A 13,857-nucleotide genomic window follows, 5' to 3' on the forward strand; every position below is an offset into this window, starting at 1 on the left:
CGAAATGCCATTAAACCCCAAATTCAGAAAACAATTGATTTTGTTTGTCTGAACTGATCATTTGAAATAATAGTAGTCTCATTTCAATCATTTTGGGGACAAAAAGTCAAATATTGTAAAGGAGTAGGTTCAGTAAGACCCCTTTTTGGCCAAAAAATATAGCGGTCTTAAAAAATTGAGAAATTATAATCTTTTAGCTATTTATTGAAAAGTAGAATGTTTCTGCTACACAAATATGGGCTGTTTTTGACAATACAATGTACATATATCGAGTACTAACAACAATAATTCATGCTAAATTACTGAAATCTACACAATTTTAGCATTTTAGTTATATTTATGACGGATTCCGTCTTAAATGAAAGTGGCCGCATTCGTGTTCATTCATAATATTGAAATGTAAGTTGTATTTGATAATAATACATAACATATATAAAGGTTGAAGATGAACACGGATGCGGCCACTTTCATTTTTGATAATAAAAACATCTGGAAAGTGACGTTTGTGTTTGCATGTTTGATAGATTTTGCATCTTTAAGCTTGAATCGGAGCGTTTTTAAGGACTAAAGCAGTTAAAATCTATCACATAAACTTATTCTATTAATTGAAATAGACACTTAAGTGTTTGAAAAGTGTTCTAAATTTTTCGTTCAATGAACCTGAAATTTGAGGCCAAAATCGGCCCTTACCGGACCTACTCCTTTAGAGCCTTAAATCTGAATTTGTGCTATTCTTAGCTTGTCGCACCCTGACAATATGCTTTATTGGTGTCAGTATTCACCTCAGAAACTTAAAAAACCTTTGAATAGACTTATTAAGAAGGGATATAATTACGATACTGTTGTCAAGTCATTAAAGATTGCATATTTTGGCGTTAATATTGAGTCACTGATAAGGTCTTTGCGTCGGAACTAAACACATTTATTCTAAAAACAGTTGTTGGCATGACACGGGTTATGTTCTTCTCATATATGTTATGATGGTATGATACTAAACCCCTAACGGGAAGGATTATGCCTGATGTACATATGATGAAATCATAATCTTTCAGTCAGTTTAATTGAAGTCTGGAGCTGGCATGTCAGTTAACTGCTAGTAGTCTGTTGTTATTTATGTATTATTGTCATTTTGTTTATTTTCTTTGGTTACATCTTCTGACATCAGACTCGGACTTCTCTTGAACTGAATTTTAATGTGCGTATTGTTTTACTTTTCTACATTGGTTAGAGGTATAGGGGGAGGGTTGAGATCTCACAAACATGTTTAACCCCGCCGCATTTTTGCGCCTGTCCCAAGTCAGGAGCCTCTGGCCTTTGTTAGTCTTGTATTATTTTAATTTTAGTTTCTTGTGTACAATTTGGAAATTAGTATGGCGTTCATTATCACTGAACTAGTATATATTTGTTTAGGGGCCAGCTGAAGGACGCCTCCGGGAATTTCTCGATACATTGAAGACCTGTTGGTGACCTTCTGCTGTTGTTTTTTATTTGGTCGGGTTGTTGTCTCTTTGACACATTCCCCATTTCCATTCTCAATTTTATTTCATATAAAAACATGTCCTAAATTGTTGTAAATGCACATTTAGTTGTTTCTGTGGTGTTCAGCATTATAAGACTTCAAACGTGGATTGAAAGTTGGCATGTAGAAAGGTGATACATGTAAAATTCAGGATATGCATCGTTTCTTTGAAGTTAAACTAAAAAGATAAATATTTAGAAAGCTGTGAAAATTGCAAAATTTGGTTGAGCAGTTAGGGATATTTAATTGGTTTTCTGACAACTATAAAATAGATATAGGAAGATGTGGTATGAGTGCCAATGAGACAACTATTCATCCAAGTAAAAACTTATAAAAGTAAATCATTGTAGGTCATGGTACTACCTTCAACACAGAGCCGTGGCTCTCATCGAACAGCAAGCTATAAAGGGTCCCCAATAATTAAATCTGAATTAATCGTTGTTAGGTAAATTCATTGACACAGTATTTCACACAATTCATGAACAGTCAGACTCTAATGTATGCTGTACACACAAAATATACGAGCACTACTAACGTATCTTTGAATCAAAATGTTATATGCTAGAAATGAAATAGAACAAATGATTATTGGGAGTTGTGCAACTTAAAATGTTGACTGTTTCGTTACATGACTGTATTTTGTTTTAAAAGTTTTTATGCAGTTCCCCTTTTTGAATTTATCTTAGAATATTTTTGGACATTTTTAAACGGTTTAAATGCCTTACATTTTATTTTTTGTTGTGTTCTAATATAGTATAGTCTGAACGTCAGAAGGAAGAATTATAAAAAAAAAATAAATTGGGTTTTCATTAACTATGTCTGTTGTTCTGTTGTGGACATTTGTCTTATTAGAAATCATGTCAATTCCACCACCTTTATAAAATATATATGTTTAAAGAAGTTATATACTTATGAAGACTCATTGCATATGATTAGATAATTTGCCTGCAGTCAATCAAGACAAATCAAGTATATCTTCAGACTGTAGAGTTGTTGTTTATAACAAATTATTCAATTGTATGAAAGAGGGACGAAAGATACCAAAGGGACAGTCAAACTCATAAATCTAAAACAAACTGACAACGCCATGGCTAAAACTGAAAAAGACAAACAAACAACAGCACACACGACACAACATAGACAACTAAAGAATAAACAACACGAACCCCACCAAAAAAACTAGGGGTGATAGCAGGTGCTCCGGAAGGGTAAGCAGATCCTGCTCCACATGCGGCACCCGTCGTGTTGCTTATGTGATAAGCTACAACTGAACAGAATTAAATTGACTACAAGCGAAATGATCGTTTTTTTAAAATTGACTGAAAGACGGAAAATGACTGAATAATGTATTGTTCGGATATTTCAGATAATGCCAAGATAAAAATTATCGTTTAAGACTAAGATTTATTCACTACTTTATGCATCATATAATACTTAGCTTTATTTTAGTCGGATGGAAAGGCGAGGTTTGTTATACCAATGGCCACCATAAGACCCAGTTTTGGGATATCAACTGGTCAGTACTTGGTTGTTAAAGCCAATGTTACTGAGACCCTGACTGATATTACTTTTTCCGGTTCCGAAGAAGTTACATTTAGTTACCAGACCAAAAAGATACTGTTCCTATCAACTACAAAAACCACATTTAAACCAGGTCTTCCATATAAAATAGACGTAAGTATTTATTTTCAATTTCAAAAAGTTTTTATCAAGAATATTATGATAAGGCAAAAATAATTCAGGTAGAGCGCTCATAATGTATAAATAAATTATATCTTCTTGAGTTGGTATCTTTGATATATTTTATTTTATTTATAAATCGGCATGGAAAGTTTGAAAAACAAACCATAGCGCCAAAATAGATGATACTACATTTCAAAATGTAGACCTTACATTTCCATGTGAAGTTACATTATAACTAAATATTCTTTCAATGTTTCAATATGCTAAGATTTAGAATGGTATCTTTTTTTAATATTTTTGGTTTCGTACATTGTTTGTTCAGTGTTCATAGTTTGTTTAGATATGGTTTAAATGAACCAATTATTCAATTGAAATTGCATTCGAACTTAATCAATTATTGTGTGAATGCGAACCCTTGAAAATCATCACGAACCAAGAGACATTTTCCTTAAAACTGTAAAAGTATTCATTTAAACATTTTCTATCCTTCCTAGTTCATTTTTCTTTTTCTCTATTGCATGTATTACTTAATAAATAAATGTAAAAATGTGAGTGAATTATGCCAATGGATTATTTACAATTTTAACGATTGCCATATTGTTTTACTATATACTGTAACTTAAACTTGACCGTGTACTATGGACACATTATTGTAATTTCGTAATTTCAGAAATTGGTATTTATTTCAGGCTCAACTTACAAAAATTGATGGCACTCCAATCACAACTTATGCACAAGGCATTTTACAAATCATAGTGTTCTCCAAAGAACCAATCCCATCGACTACACCTCAATACTACTATGGTCCTACCGTACACACCTACAATTTAAATGACATTCGTTTGAATGTCTCAACAGCAGGAATCATATCAGAATTAATTCATATACCAGATAATGCAACTAAAATTCAAATAAAGGTACTTTTTAAAGAAGTTGTCCCATATTTATGATATGATACAGCTCAAATGATAGGTGGTTTACTATATTTTTATTATTACTCTGGAATCACTAATTTTCGTGGCTGACATATTTTATGAAATGAGGAAAACTTTCGTAGACAATTAATTGTGTGTGTTCAATATAAAAAAGAAGATGTGGTATGATTGCCAATTAGACAACTCTCCACAAGAGATCAAAATGACCCAGATATTTACAATTATAGGCCATCGTACGGCCTTCTATAATGAGTAACGCCCATCGCTATTATTTGTCAGGCTCTGGATAAAAGCTTTTATCTCTCTGCTAAACTTTTAAAATATGTAACCATGAAAACTCTAATTGTATAAGTATTTCATCAATTATATTTCAAATTCAAAAAAATGGATGGTATACATCATAGCGTAAAAGAACATCTTGATTAGGATTTATTTTTTTCACTTTTCTATAAGAGTGACCAACAAACTCAAAATATCACTAAACATGCTGAACACTAACTTTACATTATCAAATTGTGTCATTTGTCCTTCGTATACATGTAATACAGAAGACAATACAATATTAAAGATATAAACTGATAACAATCCCTAATCACTTGTGTCGGTCTTGATTGGGTCCTTTATTTCTGTGTCTGTTCTATAATGATTCATATTGAATATTTCTGTTAAGATTTTTATGATGTAATGCATTTTTTATTATATTAATTGAAAATGGAATTTATATTCAATCAGAAGTGATTCGTACCAACTAAGAGCTAATGTACTAATAACTTCAGATTTCCTTTGACAATATTGCGGAACATACGGAGGTAACAAAATATTACTCACCAAGTAACAGTTTTATTCAACTGAATGTAAAATCTAAAGAAATTATGGTAAGTAAACTACATGAATTAGGCCGTTAGTTTTCTCATTTGAATTATTTTACAATTTCATTTCGGGGCCTTTAAAGCTAATTTTGCGGTGCTGAGTGTTGAAGGCTGTACGGTTACACATAATTGTAAATGTCTGTGTAATTTGGTCTGTTGTGGAGATTGTTTAATTGGCTATCATACCAAAGCTTCTTTTTTTTTTTTTTTATATAAACCAAGTCATAAGAAAACATGTCCTTTGAAATTCATAACGTATGTTTAAAGAGTAACAAGACTGATGTCACATGTGGAGCAGAATTTGCCTTCTTTTCCAGAGCACATGACACCACTGTTTTTCGTAAGGTTCGAGTTGCTCAGTCTATAGTTTTCTGCGTTGTGTTTTGTGATTTTTTTCGTTTTTGTCGCCATTGGATAGTCAGTTTGTCTTTGTCTTATAGGTTTACATATCCCTTTGGTATATTTGGTGCCTTTATAAGTTCTCTTCATCAGGAAAGATTAACACATTTAAATTAAAACCATAGACATTTATCACCGTAAAACGGAAATAACAATAAAGACCAACTTTATGTTAGGTATAAATTACACGAGGGAGTTGATTCACAGTTTCACAGTTTCATGATAACTACAGAAAAAAAAAGTATCATGATTTCGATATAGGAAATTCCAGGTTAAGTGTTAGTGTTGTTTTTAGTTCAAATTGTTTTGTAAAACTCAAGATGAATTATTTATACTTCATACAACACAGTTAATTTTTTTTGATGTTTTTGAGCTTTTAATTATGTCATTATATCAAAGACTTTCTGTTGTGAATTTCCCTTGGAGTTCGGTATTTTAATTGTTTATCCTTTTAAATGGTATTTACAGATACCATGTATAACTCCAGCTTAAATAGTATATAATTATCCACATCTCAAATAATATAACAATACATGATACATGAATAGGTTATATTTCAAACCATCTTTTTAACCATAGACAGGTGATAAAGCAGAATTCAGCATTCAGTCAACAAGACCTTTATCATCAGTTGTTGTTCTGGTAAGGAATTTTTGTAAATTATCATAATTGACGGCTGCCTTTAACAAGTTACTTCAAACATTTATTCGATATTGTATAACTTTTATAACACATCTTTATAAACCCTATATTAACTGATCATAATGTGCCTTTCAGTGGTCACTCATAAATAAGTTGAGAACGAAAATGGGGAATATGTCAAAGAGACAGCAACCAAAAGAACAGACAACAGCTGAAAACCCCTAATGGTTCTTTAACACAGCGAGGAAATACTGCACCCAGAGTAAGTCCTCAGCTGCCCCCCTAAGATATATTGTGTACTAGTTCAGGGAAAATGGACGTCAAATTAAACTCCAAAATGTATAAATGAACTGAACATTAAAAAAAAACATACAAGACTTACTAAGACCAGAGTCTCCTGATTTACAGACGCAAAAATGTTGCGGGGTTTAACATGCTTTGTAAGATCTCAACCCTCTCCTTTTACCTCTAGCTAAAATAGAAAAAAGAAACACATAGCAATACCCACTGTAAATGTCAGTTTAAAGCAGTCCTTATCAGAATAGGTAACAAAATAAACTAAGCAAATGATATATTAATTAACAGTTGACTTCTAGCAGTTACTGACATGCCAGTTCCAAACCTCAATTAAACTGATAGAAAGATTATGTCCAGCATATGAGCATCAAGTAAAATCCCTCCCCTTAGAGGTATTATACCATCATAAAATATATGAGAAAAACATTACCCGTATCATTCCACTAACTGGTTTTAGAATACATGTGTTTTCGATGCAAAGACCCTATGGGTGAATCAATATTTTAGAAACACTCAAATATGCAATGCTTAATGACCTGACAACAGTATTGTAATAAGTGTCGATGTTCATCTTAGGATATAAATCGTATTATATCAATTTAAGTATGGAAAACAATTTCTTGTCTTTATTTTTGTCGATTTTTTTATTGGCAGCTTTTAGTTCATGGAAATATCCTATATTCCAACATAATCAATGGTATGCAACAGAAAACAGTTAATTTTCGTATAACTATTTCCAAAAACATGGGTCCCGAGTGTACTGTGATGGCTTACTTTGTTCGTCAAGATGGTGAAATAGTTATTGACCATGCATTGATACATGTTGATAATATTTTTGGAAACCAGGTAAACCTATAATTAAGATAAAAAAGAGTACCAGAATATGATATTTGATATTAGTCAATGGAATCATTACCAATTGCATATAAAAAGAATTCCCTTATTCCTGGCAAGTCAGGAGCCTGTAATTCAGTGGTTGTCGTTTGTTTATGTGTTCCATATTTGTTTTTCGTTCATTTTTTTATATAGATAAGGCCGCTAGTTTTCTCGTTTGAATTGTTTTACATTGTCTTATTGGGACCTTTTATAGCTGACTACGCGGTATGGGCTTTACTCATTGTTGAAGGCCGTACGGTGACCTATAGTTTTTATTGTCTGTGTCATTTTGGTCTCTTGAGGACAGTTGTTTTATTGGGAATCATACCACATCTTCTTTTTTTTATATAACTTCAACATTGTTTATGAGAGTTTGTATGCAGCTGACACCTGTGAAATGTTGTGTTCGAAATGTACTTAATTAGTATAAATCAATAAAGCAGACAAATAAGATGTATGAATTATGCTAACTAATTAAAAAAAAAGTAAACACATGTATTCAGTTGAAGATAAACTGATGCATTGAGAGTTTAATATGATAGTAAAAGTCGAGATGTTCATTAATTAAGGATGTACTTAGGTGAGGTTTTGGAATTTGTGTCAAATGTTCGGATTCCTTGGTGTTTTACCATACAATACAATGTAAAATATTTTGCCCCATAACACCCATTTAGTTTTTTATATAAGACTTAGTAGCTCATGAAAGGTCATTTACCAAAATTTTGAAGATTCTTGATTTTCTTTCTTTTGTTTTAAGACCCAAATAATACCAATGCAAATAAAAGGTAAAAGTCCGAGTCAGCCTTTTCCCGCCATATTTGTAATTTAAAATATCTCGAAAAGGAGGTCCATAACCTATCAATATTTTTAGATTATTTTTATCCTTAATTGATGCTCTAACAGCTTATAGTATCAATTTTAAATACTTAATTGATTAAATTTCGCCTAACCTCACCTAAGTATATCCTTAAGCAGTGTTATGGCTATACATATATTGAAATTAAATGGACTTTTAACACGAACGCATTGGTCAAATAAGAAATGGTTAAAATTTCAGCTTTGAAACGCATTTCTTTAAATATATTTTTTGTTATTAATATCATTATCAAATACCTAACACAAAGTACGAAATCTCAGCCACTTATGCGTACTTTTTCGATGTTTCATTGGAACAACACTCTTAGAAGTATAATTATAAGATTTAAAAAAAAAAGATTTGCTGTAATCTTTTTTCAAGTACATTAAAACTTTGACCTAAGTATAAAGCATTACAAATATAACCGTTGATACTGGAATCTGACTCCGTCGAATCACACAATTAACAAAATAAGCGCCCACGTTTTATGTCCCATTAATAGGCATAATATGTTCTGGTATGTGCGTCAGTTCGTCCGTTCGTCCGTTCGTCCCGTTTCAGGTAAAAGTATTTGGTCGAGTTTGTGATGCAGTTGAAGTCCAATCAACTTGAACATGTTGAAACTTATAACATACGTTTTCTATGATATGATCTCTCTTATTTTAATGCCTAATTAGAGATTTCCCCAATTTTCACGGTCAACTGAACATAGAAAATGATAGTGCGGATGAAGCATCCGTGTACTGGGGACACATTTTTTGTTACATTACTGTTCTGTATGTTTACGAGTCAAGTCACCTGTACGTACGTTTGTTTGTGATCACGTTTGAAACTACAAATAAACTAAGAATAGAAACCAGGATTGGAATTTCATATATGCGCCAAACGTGCGGTTAGTCTACAAAATACTCATGAGTGATGCTCGAATAAAAAAATGTCAAAAGGCTAAACAAAGTACAAAGTTGAAGATAATTGAGGATCAAATATTTCTAAAAGTTTTGCAGCTTAAATAATCTAATTCTGAAGCAACAGCAGTTTAACTGTCGACAACCATGTATAAATTGACGAGATTGTCGGTCAAAAAACACATTTCATGTTTTTTCAGGTCTCTATAAGGTTTAACCAATCAAAGGCCAAACCAGGAGATAATGTGACAATTAGTGTTGCTGCAGACCCTAAGTCATATATGTACATGCTCGTTGCTGATGAAAGTTCTTCATACCTTCGTGAAGGAAATGATATCACAAAAGAACAAGTAAGTTAATGAATAACAGATACAAATATCATAACACGTTTATGACCAGCATTTGTTTGTACTGAATGATATACAATTGTAAAATCATATGTCCGACACTCATAATTGGAGAAGACGTTACTAAGTTGTAAAACTTGTGTCTGATCCTTTTGTCATTTTGAACAATAAAATATGTTTAAACTAAACTTGTCGGTGATTTAGAGACAGTTTAACTTACGCGTCAAACGTTAACACTACTTTTAACGCCGTTTCCATTCACATTGTTAACGTCATCATTTCTTCTGTTAACTTTGTTCTATTGTTATGTATCATGTTACTATATTGAGTTGAGATTATACGATCAAACGAATCAGACGTTGTTTTTCTGCCTGTCCAGACTTTTAGTTAACCCATCCGTCACATTGGTGTCGTGACCAGAGGATATAATGACGAAAAAGAAAGCCATTAGAGTGGGCCATCGAGGAGCCACAAGGAGATTAATTTCAAAGATTGAAGAGGTATTAGAGAAAGAAACAACACAACGCGACGAAATAGAAAGCCTATGTGAAACCTTGAAGAAGAAGAGGGATATTCTTTCGGAAATTGATAATGAAATATTAGAGGAGATTGCAGAGGAAAACATGGAAGCAGAGATAGAAGACTCAGATCGGTATGTTTTAGTAATAGAACGAATTTTGACAAAAGTACGCAATTCATCAAGTTCAAAACAGAAAAACAAATCAAATGAAACTAGCTCTAATCAGAACTTAAATCCAAATGCAGCAGATTGTGTTTTTATCAACTCCACATCTACACGTCAATGAGCGCAACAAATTCTAGCATCTACCACAAGCTACCAAAATTGAATCTACCATATTTTAATGGCAATTTGTTAAACTGGCAACCTTTCTGGGATGCGTATCAATCAACAATACACGATAACCAAACATTAACAGACGTGCAGAAATTTACGTATTTGCAAAATCAAATTCAGGGAATAGCCTCGCAATGTATCGCCGGTTTACCACTCACAAGTGCAAATTACTATCAAGCCGTATCAATACTAAGAGAGAGGTTTGGTCAGAACCACAAAATCACGAACGCATATATTCAAAATTTAATTGATTTACCCGCACCGAGGTCAAACGCAGACAGTCTGAGAAACTTTTCCGACAGAATTGAGTGTAGCATACGCGGATTAGAATCGTTAGGAACAAACGAGAGTACATTTGGAGCCATTCTTACGCCTATTATATACAATAAGTTGCCGTCCGATGTACGAAAAAACATAACCCGAGACCGCGGAAACGACGACTGGGACATCGAATCATTGAGAACAGCCATAAAGAGGGAAGTATGCGTACAGGTCGCAGGACAATCTACAGGTACAAGTAATGAAGATTTAGAAATTTTACCGACCGCTTCGTTTATTGCCGAAACATTTCCCGGAAAGAACAGAAAACAGTCACGTAAGAAATGTTTATTTTGTGAAGAATCCCACCATCCAAATACATGCAAAAAACGTGAAATATGTTGAGAAACGAATAGAAATTGTGAAGCGAAAAAAGGTATGTTTTAACTGTTTCGGAAGTCATAGAGTAGCTGAATGTAAGTTTGAATTTAAATGCCGCCAGTGCGGAAAGAGACATCACACGAGTATACATGTCCAAGTACAGAACCAAAGAGCTTGACCGAAAACCAGTATAGTACACAAAAGACCGTAGCACATACCGCCGTAGAGAAAACGCCACTGGAGCTAACCACATCCTTACATTCCACTGTTACTGCACATACAGATGTTTTACTGAAAACTGCCGTAACTCCAGTTTGGTCCGAAAATAGATCGATAATGTCAAATATTTTACTTGACGAGGGTGTACAGAACTCATTCATAACTGAAGATTTAGCTGGAAAATTAGAAATTGAGTCCACCGAAAAGATTGCACTGAAAATATCTGGATTTGAAGGAAACGAAGGACAAGTTCGTCATCTTGACAAAGCAAACATAGCTATTGAAACAGTTGATAATCAAAGAATAGAAATAGAAGTAATAATTGTACCGAAAATTGCCGCTCCTATTCAGACAAAATCACAAAAGGAAATAAAAGCACTGCCATACTTACATGGTTTACGACTCGCACATCCGATATGCGCAGAAGACAAGTTTAACATATCTTTATTGATTGGCACAGGCTATTACTGGTCAATAGTTGAAGTTGAAATAATAATAGGAAATGGACCGACCGCAGTTAAGTCGAAAATTGGTTATCTCTTGTCAGGACCCGTACTAACTAAGAACGGAAGTACTTCAAAACAATCGGCAATGATGAATATTTTGACTGATCACAGAGCCGTTGTTTGCGACTTGGAAAAGTTTTGGAACTTAGAATCGTTGGGGGTTTCAGGAAGCGATAATATTATAAGTCAGTCTGAAGTTGTAAGAGAATACAAAGAAAAGTCTATTATACTAGAAAATGGAAAGTACACAGCTAAGTTACCATGGAAACCAGATTTCCTTCCGCTGTCGCATAACATGGAACTGGTTAAACAGAGGATAGGTAGCGTTATTAGGCGTTAAGCAAACAAACCCGATTTATTAAAAATGTATGGAGAACTCATAATGGAGCAGGAGAGGAGACACTTTATTGAAAAGGTTGAGGAAACAAAACTTCCTACCGATCGACCCGTACACTATATCCCACATCACCCTGTTGCCGAGGAATCATCTACTACGCCAATACGCATTGTTTATGATTGTAGCTGCAAAGATGGAAGAGATAATCCAAGTCTAAATGAATGCTTAGAATCACACCCACCTGTTATGAATGACATTACGGGAATACTTATGAGATTTCGCGCTAAGAAATATGCTACAACTTCAGATTTAGAAAAGGCATTTCTACAAATACAGCTCGACGAGAAAGACCGAGATGCAACGAGATTCTTATGGCTTAGCGATCCTACAAACACATCAAGTCCGCTTATAACATATCGCTTCAAGTCCGTACTCTTCGGAGCTACATGTTCGCCATTAATTTTGAGCGCCCCACTTCTCAAGCACTTTAAGGAAAATCCGGGGAAACTTTCAGATACACTTGAAAATGGGTTGTATGTGGACAACATTTTACCTAGCTTTGATAACGAAAATAGCGTAATAGATTATTACAGGAGATCGAGAGAATTACTTACGAAAGGCGGATTCAACCTACGCTCTTGGAATTCAAACAGTCCAAAATTACAAGAAATCGCTAGCAAAGAACAAACCTTAGACAAAAATGAGCTTACTAAAATTCTTGGTATGCAATGGAACGCTAAATCGGACAAGTTGTTATATCAAAGTAACACGTTCGAGATGGACAAAAAAGGAAAACTGACTAAACGATATATTTTACGACAATCATCCAAGATTCTCGATCCGTTAGGACTATTAAGCCCAGTTACTGTAAAAGCGAAAATCTTTATGCAATCACTTTGGAAGCTAATTTGGAGTGGGACGAAATATTACCGGAAGATATCCAATCAAAATGGATATTAATTTCACGAGATCTGGCATCGAGCTTAGAAACAGAGATTCATCGAAGTACTCAAACACAAAACGAGAATAACAGAAATTTACCAACTCTTCATGTATTTACCGATGCTTCAACTCATGCGTACGGCGCATGTGCGTACATCATGTATGACAGAAAACCAACAATAGTAATGGCAAAGAATCGAGTTGCGCCTATCAAGACTATAACTTTACCAAAACTAGAGCTCATGGGGGCTGTAATTGGAGCAAGACTTGCTGATCATATTTGCAAAAACTTTTCGGATACTTTCAGTGAAATACAATTTTGGAGTGATAGTCAAATCGTACTGAGTTGGCTTGCATCCGTAAAACCACAGAGACAATTTATCAAAAATAGAATTGAAGAAATTAAAAGTTTGTGTGGAGATAATGTATGGAGATACTGCCCTACGAAAGACAATCCCGCAGATCTGCTAACACGTGGTATAGCATCTGAAGAATTGCAACAGAATGTAATATGGTTTAGTGGACCTAAATGGTTAAACAGCAAAGAAGATTGGCCGACATGGAACGGAAACAATGTAACGTCTAGTGTATGTACAACAATGTCGGAGAACGATGACAAAATTGAAACAATGGAGAATAATCAAAATGTATGTATTGGTATAGGAGAAATCATAGATATCGAACGGTACAATTCTTATAGAAAATAAACCCGAATTACCGCATATGTAATGAGATTCGCAACAAACTGCAGAGCAACGGAAACTGAACGAAAGAAAGATTTATTACGTATTGATGAAATTGAAAATGCAAAATTCCTATGGATAAGATATAAACAAGATAAAATATTTAGTGACGAAATAAATTGTATAGATAATTCTACAAAACACTTGTGCGACAATTAAAGCTCTTTCTAGACGAGAAGCAATTATTACGTATTGTGGTGGCCGCCGAATAGACAATGCGACAGTAGGAGAAACAGTCAAGTTTCCATATCTGTAACCGGCAAAGGACCGTCTTACACATTTGATAG

At 33.8% G+C, this 13,857-nt stretch overlaps 1 protein-coding gene across 2 annotated transcripts in view; it reads left to right on the forward strand.

Moving 5' to 3' along the window:
* The window catches only part of LOC139495819 (CD109 antigen-like), a 78,407-nt gene that overhangs the window by 12,774 nt on the left and 51,776 nt on the right, over positions 1-13,857 (forward strand). For both annotated transcript variants that reach the window (XM_071284204.1, XM_071284205.1), the window contains exons 11-16: positions 2,969-3,193; positions 3,892-4,119; positions 4,914-5,012; positions 5,985-6,047; positions 6,999-7,190; positions 9,182-9,331. In XM_071284204.1, coding sequence (XP_071140305.1) covers positions 2,969-3,193; positions 3,892-4,119; positions 4,914-5,012; positions 5,985-6,047; positions 6,999-7,190; positions 9,182-9,331 — 957 coding nt within the window. The remainder of the gene's footprint in view (positions 1-2,968; positions 3,194-3,891; positions 4,120-4,913; positions 5,013-5,984; positions 6,048-6,998; positions 7,191-9,181; positions 9,332-13,857) is intronic.

The sequence above is a fragment of the Mytilus edulis genome, chromosome 11, assembly GCF_963676685.1.
Source record: "Mytilus edulis chromosome 11, xbMytEdul2.2, whole genome shotgun sequence".
In the NCBI taxonomy this organism is placed as follows: domain Eukaryota; kingdom Metazoa; phylum Mollusca; class Bivalvia; order Mytilida; family Mytilidae; genus Mytilus; species Mytilus edulis.